At 43.0% G+C, this 15,189-nt stretch overlaps 1 protein-coding gene across 2 annotated transcripts in view; it reads right to left on the minus strand.

Annotated features, from left to right (window-relative positions):
- Nucleotides 1-15,189, minus strand: part of PARP8 (poly(ADP-ribose) polymerase family member 8) — a 192,734-nt gene that overhangs the window by 30,724 nt on the left and 146,821 nt on the right. For both annotated transcript variants that reach the window (XM_063128667.1, XM_063128668.1), the window contains 2 exons: nt 12,044-12,097; nt 11,846-11,941 (listed from right to left, as the gene is read on the minus strand). In XM_063128667.1, coding sequence (XP_062984737.1) covers nt 11,846-11,941; nt 12,044-12,097 — 150 coding nt within the window. The remainder of the gene's footprint in view (nt 1-11,845; nt 11,942-12,043; nt 12,098-15,189) is intronic.

Here is a 15,189-nt window from a genome sequence, read left to right on the forward strand (position 1 = left end):
AGAACTAAAACATTCCTTTGGACCTATTTTTTTTCTCCTTTAATTTTTTTGTCTTACGTGATAGAAATATTTTATGCATGGGTTGTACTTGTTTTCATAATGATGTTTTCTCAGTGACTGCTTACTCAGTTTCTTAATGACTGTAACAGTCTTTTATTTTGTCTTTTGCAGGGTGGGGGGAGTGATTGAAAAAAGTCTTTTGAGAATTTGATGTGGCTGATTGACATTTGCACAGGGGCGTTCTATATATCAGACTTCTCCAACCTGGTGCCTGCCAGATGTTTTTGACTACAGCTTACATGAGACCCAGCTAGAGAATGTGGGAGTTGTAGTCCTAAACTTCTGGAAGCCACCAGGTGCCCTATCCCTCCTCTAAGATGTGCTGGACTACAACACCTATCATGCCCAGCCAGCATGGCAATGTGCAATCCCACACGTTTGGAGGGCATCTGGTTGGGAAAGGCTGTAGCAGACAAAGCTTTAACCGCCAGAAGGCCATTTGTTGCTATGGGAGAATAGTGCAGGGCATAGACAACGTGGTGCCATGGGCACTAATGTACTCCCAGGCACCTTTCATGGCTTTCCCCCTCCCCTCCCTTTTTTTTCTTTTTCTTTTTCTCTTTTTAAATCAACCCATTTTCCTACTGGCACTTGGGATCACTTCTAAGCCAAATGAGGACCTCCAGCTGCTTCCATCTTCATTTCCCATGAATGCCCCTGGGCTGCACGATGGGGTTCAGAGGCATTCTTAGCAAATGGAGATGGGGGAAGATGCAGACAGATGCTCTCCTCTGCAGGGCACCCACACATCATGAAAAAGAGGACAAAAAGAAAGGTGCTGAAATCTGGGCTCACAGTTATTGTTTAGTTTGTTGTGGCTCAGTCTTGACCTTGGCCTTGTACACAATCGTTTGGGCAGGTTGCTTGTCCTAGGCCTACATCCCATTTTGTGGTGGTGCCCATGAAAGTTTCTCAAATTGCCAAATATGCTCACAAGCCCCCAAAGGTTGCCTGTCTCTGGAATAGCCTTTTTCTCTTCTACTGGGTCCCATGGTTGGCCTCTTGATCAAACATTGCTGCTTCATCGATTAAAGAATAAACAAACAAACTGCAGTGCCACCTCAATATGAAATGTTCATAAATAAAGGTGCATACCTACGCAGGTTGAGGAAGAAAAAATGTCCTACAACTCCCAGCATTCCCCAGCCAGCTATCCCAGCTGGGGCATGTTGGGAGTTATAGGATTCCCCCCCAAGTCTAAATTTGCATAGGATTGCACCCTATAATAAGTAAACGTCCCCTGCCTTGGGTCTATATTTTTAGGAAAATGCAGGCAAGTAATCTAATACATCTCTGTATGCATGCAGATAATGGGGATGGTTTCACCCTCTTGGAGATCTGGCCGACGATTAAGCAGATGATCACGGAAAGATGCGGAGCAACATAGCACCCCTTTAAAACTTATTTCCCCTGCTGCATTGTGAGAAATGCAAAATATTCCCTCTGCCCATCTGCCATGATTGCTAGGAATTCAATGGGAACTGGGCTACAAAGCAGTACAGCATAAAATCACATATGAATCTTACAAAGAGTCCTGCAGTACCAATCTATATCCTTATGCCAGAAGCACCATAAAACACCCAGAGTGCATAAGAGCTGGAGGCGATGATTTCAGATGCAATGCTTTGACATTGCATTGGCCTTGCCTTTTGCCCTCAAAGCACCCTGGGGACGGAAACAGTTTGAGTGGAAGGGAAAAACGCTGCCTAGATGCAACTTTGTGAAGTCGGACTCTTTCTCTGAATGTTGGGGAACAAAGAGAGGGGAGGAAAAGAAGCTTGTCACTCATCTTCTAACTGCCACCTCTAACTAACACACAACACACACACACACACTCCAATCTTCTTGTTATTTGATGCATTGTTTCATTCCAGGAAAGACTATGCAAGAAAGGAAGGAAGAACCCATACTAGCCTTTATTATATCCACTTTTCTAAAATGGGAACTTAAACAGGCTATTTCTATTTTTAAAAGAATGCACCATATAGAGTCCCATCAAAATCATGCCCTTGAAGTGGATTAGGTCCCCTGTATCTGATTCCTGGTGAAAATCTCCCCTCTTGATGGAGCCATTTGTCCCTAAAGGTCCAGTTTGCAGTAAACTAGGGTGACCATATGAAAAGGAGGGCAGGGCTCCTATATATTTAACAGTTGCATAGAAAAGGGAATTTCAGCAGGTGTCATTTGTATATATGGAGAACCTGGTGAAATTCCTTTTTCATCACAACAGTTAAAGTGCAGGAGCTATACTAGAGTGACCAGATTTAAAAGAGGGCAGGGCACCTGCAGCTTTCACTGGTGTGATGAAGAGGGAATTTCACCAGGTTCTTCATATATACAAATGACACCTGCTGAAATTTCCTTTTCAATACCACTGTTAAAGATACAGGAGCCCTGTCCTCCTTTTCATATGGTCACATTATACAGTAAACAGAATTATCAGGCACAAATAGCAGCCTGAGATCGGGGGTCAGAAGGAAACTGATGTGAAGCCCCGATATAGATTGGGAACATATTCTTGGTTGTGTCTCCACAGCTGCTTTGCTTTCAAAATAGAAGTGGACATCGGAAACACACTTTTACCAAACAAGGCATGTTTATCACATAAAGTCCCTGTTCAGATGACATGCTAAGCCACGGTGCTTAAGAATCTTGAGACAAACGTTATTAATTAATTAATTATTAATTACATTTTTATACCGCCCAATAGCTGGAGCTCTCTGGGTGGTTCACAAAAATTAAAAACATTCAAAGTATAAAACAACAGTATAAAACCATAATTAAAAAATACAATATAAAAGCTAAGTCATAAAAGGTATGACTTAGAACGTCATCTGAACCATGACTTAGCGTATTGTGTGAACCATCTTAACCATAGCAGCTACATGGCCATGGCTTAAACACATCTATTAAGCATTTGCTGCAAAAAAGTTACCAGCCTAACCAGGGCTTATTGTGTTGTCTGAAAAGGCCCAACACGTAGTCTGGCCCTCGGTGCACGGGTTTTCATGGATAAAAGCAAGATTAAAACTCTTCTTGCATTAATATTATTATTATTTTACAGATCACTTGGGATTGGAATGGAGATATTCTGATTTGAATCCAGACACCTTCATTTTCATTTAGGGGCAATCTACACACTGCCTTTTGACTTGGCAGAGGCTTCTACGACAATGTTAGAGAACAAAACATCTAACGCTTGCCAAGAGCCAAACACAGCGATCACCACTTGCTAAATAGTTTATCGTTTGTGATGTGCAACAATGAAACGTCTGAACTGAAAGGTCACAGTTTTGCAATTAGGGTGATTTGTGAGTACTTCTAGTTGCAGAACCTTGCAATTTCAGAGCAGGGATAGGCCTAGGGATGTTGCAGGTCTCTGTTTTGGGCTCAAAGCTCAGCTATTTCTTGCTTGTTTGGCCCCTGGACTGGAGTCTGTGAAGTGCTATGCTTGTCAGATTTGGTACACGCCAAGTCAGGCAAGTGCAGCAGGCCATGCTCCTCCTCCAAACTGCAAAATGGCAGCTCTGACGCTTTCGTAAAGGGTGTTTTGTGCAAATAGCCATAAAGGGGCAAATTTGCACAAAATTACAAGCGCAGATTGTCTAAGTAGAACATTTTTGCCTGCAATTTTGTGTAAATGGCTCCTTTATGGCCACCATTTGTGCAAAAGGGCCCTTTATGAAAAGGCTGAGCTGTCATTTTTAGGCAAAATGGGAGCTTGCTCAGTGCCCACAGCATATGGACAGGAGTGAGTCCATCCATCGCTAGATAGACCAACATCAGATATGTGGGAACTACTTTTTCCCCCTAGAACCCTCCAGATCTACCAGCCAGATCCACCTACTCCAAAAAGATCTACCAACTGGTGGAAGGAGCAAAAAAAAAAAAAAAAAAAGAGAGAGATAGAATTAAAGAATTCTGAACACAGGAATTTGTTCTGAGTACTAGATCTGAATGAAGTAATCCACACAAGAATCTATTGCTGGTTACCCACAATTCTTTTCCATTCAGCAGAATAATTTAGGCAGGGATTGGAGAGGGAGTCATGTTGTTACTGCTACTATAAAACAATTGGGAGTCAGAGATCCTTGCCAATTTAATGCAAATCAAACAGAGATATACCAATAGATCCAGATCTATCTTCTGTCCACAACTGCTCTAGAGAACAGGCTATCTGTCTGGCTATCTTTGAGCATTTGTAGGACTTCACATGTGTTATCTTAATAAAACTATAGGCCAGTATTACTTTCTCCACATTGTAAAGGTTGAAGAGGGCTGAAGCTAAGCGAGAGACTGACATGTTTAAGGCCCTTTCTACACCTAAAGATTATCCCAGGAAAATGGAGGGATCATTCCTGCCTGCTCCCAGGATCCCCATGTGGCATTTGGATGCCCAGGGATGATCCCGGGAAAAAGGCAGGTGTAGAAATGGCCTAAGAGACCACCCAGACAATTTCATAGCTGATTTGCAATTCACATTCATGGCCACTAAACTACACCACTTCTCATTTGCTATGTGTACTTTAATATCAAGGCTGCAACATTTACTTGATTAATGGGTTAGACTAATCTATTTAAAAACAAAACAAAAAGTGTGGACCAGCTAAAACATGTCTTTGATAAATTGGTCCGCAGATTTATTTTTTTATTTTTAAACCAAAGATTTTGAACACAAGTAAGTTTTAAAAACGCTAAGTGTCCTGTTAAAAGAGGCATTCTCTCCTGTGTGACTGGCAAAGGGGAATGCCTCTTCTAAGATTATCCCTGCTAATGCACATTTGTGCATGATCTTAAAAAAAAAGTATGTATTTTCTGTAGAACTGTTTTCCCCCATGCATTGATTTACAGGCCAATCGTGTGCCTCTCTATGTAGAAGAAAGCACCACTGTATTTAATAGAACTTACTCCCAGTTTAATTGACACCATATTTTGAGAATGATATTGACAAACTGAAATATGTCCAGACAATGGTGACTATGATGGTGAGGGGCGTCTAGAAACAATGTCATACGAGGAGCAGTTGAAACAGTTGGGTGTGTTTTGCCTGAGAAGAGACGATTAAGGGGATACTCTTTACATATCTGAAGTACTGCTATACAGAAGGTGGACCAGAATTGTTTTCTGTTGCTCCAGGAGACAGGATTAGAACCAAAATTGTAAGGCATCACATTTTGGCTAAAAATTGGAGAAATGTCCTAACTGTAAGAGCTGTTCAACAGCGGAATAGGCGGCCTCTGGAAGTGGTTGGCTCTCCGCTACTGAAAGTATTTAAGTGGGTACTGACTGGCTATCTGTCAGGGATGCTGTAGTTACAAGATCCTTGCACTGAACAGAACTTGATCACCTCCAAGATCCATTCCAATCCTATGATATTATGATAAGTAAGCATGGGAGAACCAGTGATTTTTTGAGTTTGCCAACTTTCTCCAGAATTCACTTTGAAGCTCATTTTGGCTCACTTTTGATTTCATTTTCAACCGCTTTTGTTTTTACTCATTTGAATTTCAAAATCACACATTTCAAATTGGGAAGTACATATTTTACAAAAGTGCTCACTTCTAGCCCACTGACTAAAGTCTGAAAACATGCAGGTTTCGAAGTATGAATTTTTGAAAACATATGCATTTTTTTCAAACCCGATTGCAAATTTCAGGATTTGTGAACATTTCTTTTTAAAAAAAGCACTTGCGTTCATGTTTAAAGCTGCAAATGAGACATGTCTGTATGATTTGCAAACAGGGATTAAATTCTCGTCCATCCCTAATGATAAACGTGTATAGGATTGTAGCCTGAATTGATTAAACAGCTTCAATTCTGATAATTAACCAAAAATTAATGATCAAATAATAAAGCCCTACTTAATGCAGACACATAAACAAAACTTTGCTTTTCAAGGGAGGCAAACATGGAGATGTTTGTACAGTGTTCCTGTGTGCTCCATTGCCAACTGTCCTGGCTTTGACATTAAGGTGGAGACATGGTTGGAGATTTCAACGCATGGTGGCGCCCTAGAGAAAAAATTACAAATTGAAGAGGAAAAATATTGTGCTGTCTTTCTGATGGTCCATCAATCTCTCTAGTTGCCATCTGATACAATGGCATGGACAACTTAATGCTGGTCTTTAATATTCCCTGACATACATGCTTTTTAAAATTATTTACCTGTTCCATAGAAGTTAGCAAATGGATGGTGTAAATGGATTTTCTGCAGCCTTTTGATATCAGAATACTGGAAGGATAAACACTCACTTCCTGTAATGCAATGGATCTAAGGCCTTACAATGCTTTCAATATTTGAATGGGTGGCACCACCTTCAAATGGTTAATTATTTGGGTATTTGGTCCATTTTTGCTGAAGCCTACGTAAATTTGCTAGAAAACTATGAGAATTTCATAAAAATCCATGTACCTATATTAAAACATCAGAAAAAATTAAATAACTTTTTTAAAAAATTGGTGGGGGGGGCATAGCGCCTGCAGACACCACCTTTGGGATCCCTGTTTTACAGAGTCATGTAATAAAAATGGGTTCCTGCCCGGAGGATCGTATAATCTACAGAATCAAGGGCCACTGGGAGGCTGCACCCCCTGCCTACCAGGAAGAACATTATGACAAGGGGGAGATCAACCTAGCCCTAAACATTGACCGAAGAAAATATAACTGCAGGTACCTTGTTTTTCCCTCCCCTGCTAGAAAAAACACCAATGAGAACTTCGAAACTAAGAATTGGTGCCGGAGTTTCGCTTTTTTCCTCCTCCCTCCCCATCCCTTTTCCTTTTTGTAGAGTGTTTTGGATTGTATGCCTGAGAGCAGAGACGGAGTGCCTTTTTTAGCTGAAGAATGGGTTAAAATGCTGTAAATAAATAAATAATAACGTCACAATTGAACGGAGATTGAACTGCGTTGCTGCCTACTAAAAACAATGTCGCTCAAGTGCCTGGAACTGTTTGATTTTAAAGAGATGCTATTTGCTTTGGGATACAGAATCAATGGCCCTGTTCAGACAACATGCTAAGCCTCAGTGGTTAAGCATTTCAAACAAAACATTATGACTTAGTGTGTTGTGTGAACCCTGACTTAGTGTTTCGTGTGAACCTTTCTAACCATGGTGGCTACATGACCATGGTTTAAACATGCTCACTAATCATTTGCTGCAAAAGGGTTAGTGGCCTAACCATGGTTTAGCGTGAAAAGGCCCATTGTGGTGTAATACCATTTTCTATTATAAGCACATAAGAACAGCCCTTCTGGATTAGATCTAAGGCCTGACCAGTCCAATGTTCTGTTTATACAGTGGCCAACCATCTGTGAAAAGCCCAAAATATGACAGAAGTGCAACAGTACCCTCCCACCCATCTCTCCCAGTAACTGGTACACAGAGGAATACTTCCCCCAAAACTGGAGGTAGCATAGAGCCATCAGGACTATTAGCCACTAATAGCCTTCTCCTCCATAGGATTTGTCTAATCCCCTTCCAAAGCTATCCTAGTTGGTAGCCATCTCTACATCTTGTGCTAATTTATTCCTGAAGAAAGAATTCAGGAAAAGATATTAGGTGCAGAATTTAGTGTCGTATCATAAACTGTATTAATCAAATAAAATAATAAAATAATATACAAGCTTCTAGAATGCCTGTCTTGAAAATTGGCAATGCCTTGTAAATCTTGAAAGCCAGAGGGGAAGAGGGGAGAGCAGACACAATTTACACAGCTTGAAGGATTCAGCAGGATTGGGGCAACCTTGAAGAAGCCAACAGTGATGGGCAAAGGTAATCAGGGGCTGCCAGAGTTATTGGTCCCCAAATTTACCTCCTCCTGCCCAAGACAGTAACTCCTCCTTGAGCCAGAAGTCAGCTCACCCGAGAAACCAAAAACTGCAGCCAGAACAGAAAGAGGAAGTAAGGGTCACGAGAGGGTGCAAGGCCATTAAATTCACAGAGGGAAGGAGCCGGAGGAGCATTCTGGGGAGCAAAGACAGTCTTTAGGAGCTTCTCAAGCAAGCCAGCAAGGGGGCCATGAGCCCCAGGAAGCCAGAGGATGGAATGATGGAATGGTGCAGTGGTGTTGGCTGTGCATTGTAAGAGAGAGAGAGAGAGTGAGTTAGAGTGATGGAGAGAGTGAAAATGAGAGTGTGTGTTAGACACAGTAGGAGAGTGGGAGTGGGAGTGTGAGGTGGTGATGAACTTATTGTAAGCTCATCATCACCCCACAATGTTCTTGTTCTCTCTCATCCATGAGTTTGTCAAGACAGAAAAGGAGAGACACTGTGGGGTGGTGATAATCTACAGACCAGGGGTGGGAGAAGGATGAAACTGGCCCCACTCGCTGCTGGCGTGTGGCCCCTGAGAGATTATCTCTGTGGGAATGTGGCCCTCAGTGCAGAACTCTGTGGAGTTGGCCACCCATCAGGTCTTCCGTAACTGAAATCCCCCCCAAAATGGGTGGATTAAAGCTGAATTAACAAATACAAGTGAAAGATTTATGGAAGAAAGAAATGGTGAAAAGCAACTTCAATCTGAAAAATGGAAGAAGAAATGGAACTCCCCAACCCCGGTGAATATCTCAAGGCAGCATTCCCAGTGCCTCGGTCCATTCTCTTTCCTTCTCTTTCCAGAGCTTGCAATGGTGTGTGGTGTGTGTGTGTGTGTGTCACAAATGCTGTCCTGGGACTAGCTGTGGCCTGTGCAGGGGTGGAAGAGCCCAGGACTGGTGTGTTTCCTAGCAGCTTATCCAAAAGAAACTCCAGCTGGCTGGTTCTGTTGCGTGATTTAATTCATGCCACAGCTTGACTTTCCTCTTTTTAAAAGGTCAAATCACATGCCTTGGCCTCGTTTCTATTTTTTTTTTAAAAAAAAAAAGGTCGAGCTTGAACCTGCTACAGTCTATTCGCAGTGAACCATCACCCCCCCACCCCTTTGTTTATTTCTGTGCGTGCTTAGGTCCAGCTGTGGACGGTCTCCTCTTCGATTCCTCACCTTCTTCATTGTTATTCTGGGATTGCTTTGAAGCCGTTTATCGAGAGGGAGGCAGCAGCAGCAGCAGCAGTGGAGTCCACGGACTTTGCTATGTGCCAAGCAGCTGAATGAGAAACCCTCTGCCTCCCTGAGGTTCCCCTCAAAGAGCCCTGCCTGACGGGCACAAATGAAACGGAAATATCCCAGAGACTCTGCATGAATAGAGTTGGAAGCGGCAGGGTGGGGAGAGGGGAGAGCAAAGCTGTCGCAGTGAGACAGCCGCTCTGGAAATCAAGCTCAAAAAGCACTGCTGATACCGTATATGTGAATGCCGTCTGCTTCAAGACTCATTTCCCCCCCGTGCAAAGTTGCACCCAGAGAACCTTTGCACCAAATGGCCGTTCAGTGGTCTCCAGTGTGCTCCTTGAATTTACTCTAGCTGACTGGGGAGCAAAAGGCCGCAGCAGCCTGTGTGGAGGGGCATGCTGGTATTACCAGTCCCTACCGCTGACTGGCTGTCAAGGAACGGGGAGGCCCCATGGACTTTCTACTTGCCGTCACTGGCTGTGTCCATGTGGGTGTTGGTATAGACTCGGAGTGGACAACTTGTGGCCTTTTGGATGTGGTTGGACTGCAACACCCACCAGCCCCAGCCAGCATAGTCAATGGGGAGGGCCAACAATGTCTAGAGGGCTGAAGGTTGCCCAATGTGGTGGTGTGCAGTGATATTAGGGGAGTTCACATGAAGCCCTCCCGGCAGTCAACAAAGAGGGAGTCTCAGGGTGGTGTAAAGCAAACTAGCCCTGAGCGATTCTGGAACCATGCATCAGATCCTCCCCCTCCCTGATGAATGTCCACTGTGAGAATGACTTAAGAGCATAAGAAGAGCCATGCTGAATCAGACCAATGGTCCATCTAGTCCAGCCTTCTGTTCACACAGTGGTGAAATGCCTGTAGAAAGCCCACAAGTAGGACATTAGTGCAATAGCACTCATGTTCCCAGCAACTGCTAAATAGAGGCATACTGCCCCCAATACTGGAGTTTTCTGTGTGGTCATCAGGAGAGGCAGCACCCAGTTTCAGTAGTGGACAGGACTAGCGCCCATGGGTCCATGGCCACCTCAAGCCCATCCTTTCAACTTAATTTGTGTGTTCTCCTCTATTCTCTCCCATAACCCCAGTTCATGTGCTGCAGGTGTGCCACACTGCACCTGCATGGAATTGCAGGTGCGGTGACATGGCTCTAGCCCTCACTTGCCACCATGATGGCTAGTATGTGCATGGCCTCTTGGCTGGTCCTTTTCCTGACCCTCTTCATTTCAAAACGAATATATGATTTCCCCCTCCTACTTCTCAGTCATGATGGCTAATAAGTGTAGTTACTGTGTTAGTCCCAAATATTGGCTATCTAGCTATTTGTTTTATGAGCAGCTGTCCACACATAAGCACCCTGGCTGGGCCAAAGAACTTGATTTTTTTTCCTGTCAGAAGCAGTGTATGAACTACAAGCCAGATTCCCTCAGAAAGAACCAGCTGTGCACCAAGAACAAAGGCCCACAAATGCTACTGACTACCTCACTGGGAGGAACCCTGTCCCAGGTACAGCTAAAGCAACTTGCAGTGGGATATTTCTTTCTTTTCTTTTAATCACTGGAATGTGATGTGGAAGAAGGGAGGAAATTATTTCCCACTTTAGCTTACAAGTTAAATTGGTAAGTTAATTGGTAAGTTAATTGGTTAAGAAAGCATTACAGAAAAATAAAAAGGACACAGTAAAATGAAGACTGAACTCAGGCAGCAAAACACACAATAGTCCTAAAGTGAAGGAATACAGAGAATAGAAACCACAGATACCAGAAAGAGGAGAAGGAGATGGCCACATACTAGACAAGCCGCTGTTCTCTCAGCCTCAGATCATCTATAATACGGAGATGAAATAGTGGTCTATTTTATAGGGCTGTTGCCTAAAAATAAATTTAAATAAATAAACAAATACCCTAAACACTACTTCCATAGGTTTGACCCATTGAATACGCAACAAGGATCCTGTAGAGACACAGATTATATCAGGAGAGGAGCTGTCCAAGGTACACCCATCCCAAACCATGCAGGGCTATAGAAACACTCTTTATCGACTGTTTGCCACAGAGCTATATTTGACCACATCTAATGAAAGAGCTGGATATGTTTAGCCTGTAGAAGAGAAGATAAAGGGGAAATGTGATAGCGACCTTCAGATATCGAAAAGGCTGTCACACAGAACATGGTGCAGACATGTTCTCTATCGCTCCAGAGGACAGAACTATAACAGGTGCATTGCAAAGAAGCCGATGCTGGCTAAACTTTAGGAGAAACATCCTCATGGTAAGAGCTGTTTCGAAGTGGAACAGATTCAGGGCTGACCCAAGACAATTTGCTGCCTGAGACAAAGAACAAGTTGGCACTTGCTCCCATTCTGTGTACAGAAGCTGACTGGCAACAGGACAGCATCCTTTACTACCCCTAAAGCAGGCTATCTTTGGGGGTATAAGGCAGGCCACGTAGCATTCAGCTCCCTCTTCTAACACCTTGCTGCTGTCTTCCAGCTTCTGCTGCCTGAGGAACTGTCCCTCTCTGCCTAATGGTAGGGCCGGCCCTGAAAAGACTGCCTCAGGAGCTGCTGGTCTCTCTTCGCTGGACATATTTAAGCAGAATCCATTGCAGATCCTGCATTCAGCAGGTGGTTGGATTAGATGACCCCAAGGTCCCTTCTTATTCTATAATTCTACTGCACATTTACTTAAAAAGCTAGCAGATAACACAGTTTAGTTACAAGGTCATTAACTTACCCTCAGCATGGGCCCATTCTGGAACACGTGTGGTTCATCGCAAACCACACAGTATTCGTTCAGTACCGGTATCCGCTGCTCAGCAAACTCAATTGTCTGAGAACAATGGAAAAGAGAATAATACAACCTGCTTAAAATAATTAACAAGCAGCTCAATCTCCTCCAGGTTGCTGAAACAGATTCGGCATTGTGTCCTACCTGCACAAGAAAGCCGTGGTCTCTGATCGGAACAGATTTTGCACCATACGTTGGCTGTTTAAAAAGAAAAAGAAAGTAGAAGTAGCATCAGGATGAGCGAGGCTATTGGTAATATTATTGTCGGAAATCGGAGGCTTTAATACAAACTATGAATTTGCCAAGTTGCAGACATCCAAAATGCTATGTAGTTCTCAGGGTTCAAGAACGTGTGCGGTACCATGTTGGACCAGACCAAAGGCCAATCTAGTCCAACATTCTGTTCCCACAGTGGCCAACCAGATGTCCAAAGAAAGCCCACAATAGGACCTGACTGCAATAGGATGCCCACATTCTCCAGTGACTGGTGTTCAGTGCCTTTGATACTGGAAATAATATATAGCCACCTTGATAAGTAGCCATTGATAGCCCTACTCCACATGAATCTATCTAATCCCCTTTAAAGCTAAGTTGGTGGCCATGACTACATCTTGTGGTAGTTAATTCCGGTTGAATGATATGCTCTGTGAAGCAGTGCTTCCACCTGCCATTTCATTGGTTTTTACTTGATTTTTTTAAAAAAGCAAACCAGTCCCTGAAAGTAGTGCATCCAACCTTAAATACTATTCTATTCTATTCTATTCTATTCTATTCTATTCTATTTATTTATTTATCTAAAATCCCAGTTCCAAAAATCCATTTAATATATAGTCCTTAAATAGAGGACTCACCATTTGTTCTAAAATAAATAAATACTATTCTATGTTCTAGAAAAGTTAACTGAACATTGCTCTTTTAATAAACACATATATTGTTAAAAACCCAATCTCTTCTTGTATAACAGTGTTTCTACATACTTACATAGCCAAACCCAATTCAGATGTAACACCAATGCTGATCAGGGCTGGGTTTCCTGCGTCAGTTTTCATATTGGTACAGAGGATCAGAAAGGGTGCTGTACTAACAACTGTACTAACAACTGTTGCTGAACTGTGATAGAGAGCAGGCTTGGAACGCATAAACGCCCTGGTTCAATCCTCACCACCCCCAATTAAAACAAGAGGTGGGGAAATTGTGGCGCTCCAGACTGCCACTCCATCATCCCTAACCTTTGGCATTCTGGGTGGGGTTGATGGGAGCTGGAGGGGGGTCATCATTCCCCAACACCCAGTTAATGGATCTAAGATAGCTGCTCTGGTAAATGTCGTTGCTTTGAGAAAGTCCTCTGTATCTCTTTCGGAATGCTGCTGCCTGCAGCACAAGACTATACTGGGTGAGATGTGCCAGTGACTTGACCCATTATAAGACAACATTTTATATCCTTACCTGTTTATCCACCACTCCCCATCCCTGCACCAATTTCAGAATTATTGCAATAAGAGAATGACCCTAACTACCTCTTTATATCCAGAGCAGAGATGAAAGCCAGGATTCAAAAAAGCTGCAAGTGGAAGTCAACAACAAATGCCACTACTAGCATACAAGGATGTGCAAACCCTTGCACAAGCCATGTGCACATGCATCTCTGCGAAACAGGCACAAGGAGACAATGTAAAGCAGGGATGGAGAACCTGTGTCCCTCTGTGCATTATTGTTGGACTGCAACTCCCATCATCCTTGACCACTGACCATGCTAGTGGGAGTTGCCTTCCAACAACATCTGGAGGACCACACAATCCCATCGCTGCTCTACACCATCTTGCTATTTAAACTTTATTCAAAGCTAGAACAATAACTGAGCACAATTCACTGAGACTGCAGTTTGTATGATAGGTTGTCATGGGACACAGATTGAAGGAGACATTTTTCCTAAGCATGTCAGGCCAAAGTTATTTAGATTGCTAAGTTAACACCAGTACTTGGAATTGTGCCCAGAAAACTACTGGGATCATGGAGCACGAATGTGCCTCTGTGCAGAAACCTCCTTCCTGGAGCTAGGCGTGCTAGATCCCACCTCCAAAGATTAAGCCATGTTTAAAACAGTGTTATAAAAAGAATAATAATTACTATAGTTGATCCTTGAATATGAAGCAGCAGGAAAACTAATATGGCAGAGAGCGTAGCACACTGCCCCCCCCTGCTGCACTCTAGATGTGTTAGACTGCAACTCCCATCATGCCAATCCAGCGTGGCCAATGCTGACTGGGAATGCTGGGACTTGCTGTCCAACACAACTGGAGGACACCAGGCTGGGGAAGACTGGGATAGAGTCTTAGGCCTTAGCTAGACCTAAGGTTTATCCCGGGATTGTCCGGGGGTCATCCCTGCTCATGTAAATGACACACAGGGGATCCCGGGAGCAGGTGATCCCGGGATAAACCTTAGGTCTAGCTAAGGCCTTAGACAGGGATCAGGAAGATCAGGGTTCAATTCCTTGCTCAGCTACAATTCTGAAATCATAGCAGCAGATTTTTAAAACCATTGAAGATTGGGAGTTAAATTTAGGGTACCTGTGCCCATATCACCTATATCTAAGGATGTCCTATGTCACACCTTACGATGCCTTCACACTATGTCCCCAGAGCAAATAATGGCTTATTACATGATGAAGAGTTCAAATGTCTGTATCAGCACTCGGTGTTATCAAAATAAAAGTCATAGCAGAGTGTCTTCCAGGATAATTTTCCTACTCATTGTCATTTCATTACTAAAGATTTCCCATAATGCTTTGTTGCATTCCTTAGATATCTATCTGTTTTTCCTTGGGAGGTATACCCAGAATGCACTATGTGAGAAAGAATGTAATGTCTGATAGAAGAGGAAGCCTGGTTACACTATTTCTACTAAACAATGGTACAGTATTAAAATGTGTTAGGCACTGGGTACATACATGTCTTCCTAACATTGATAATGTAGATACTATACGGACAATAATTTCCTGCAGAAATCTCCACCCATTCCTAAATTCACAAAATAAACCCTTCTTCAGATCACGCCCACAAATATCATGCAACAAATTGGTCAGGAATAAGAGGATAATTCCAGTGTGTAAGGTTCACCAGTGTAAGTGGAAACTGACATGCCTTCTAAGGCTGCAACCAATAACTTGTTTAACCTGGAAACATTCCACTGACTTCAGAATACACTCTGGTGTCTAAAATATAGGTGATGGGAAACCTTGCCAAGTGTGCAAACAAAGGTACAATGCCACACCCTTTACTGAAACTCTG

This window comes from Elgaria multicarinata, chromosome 6 (assembly GCF_023053635.1).
Source record: "Elgaria multicarinata webbii isolate HBS135686 ecotype San Diego chromosome 6, rElgMul1.1.pri, whole genome shotgun sequence".
Taxonomy (NCBI): Eukaryota; Metazoa; Chordata; class Lepidosauria; order Squamata; family Anguidae; genus Elgaria; species Elgaria multicarinata.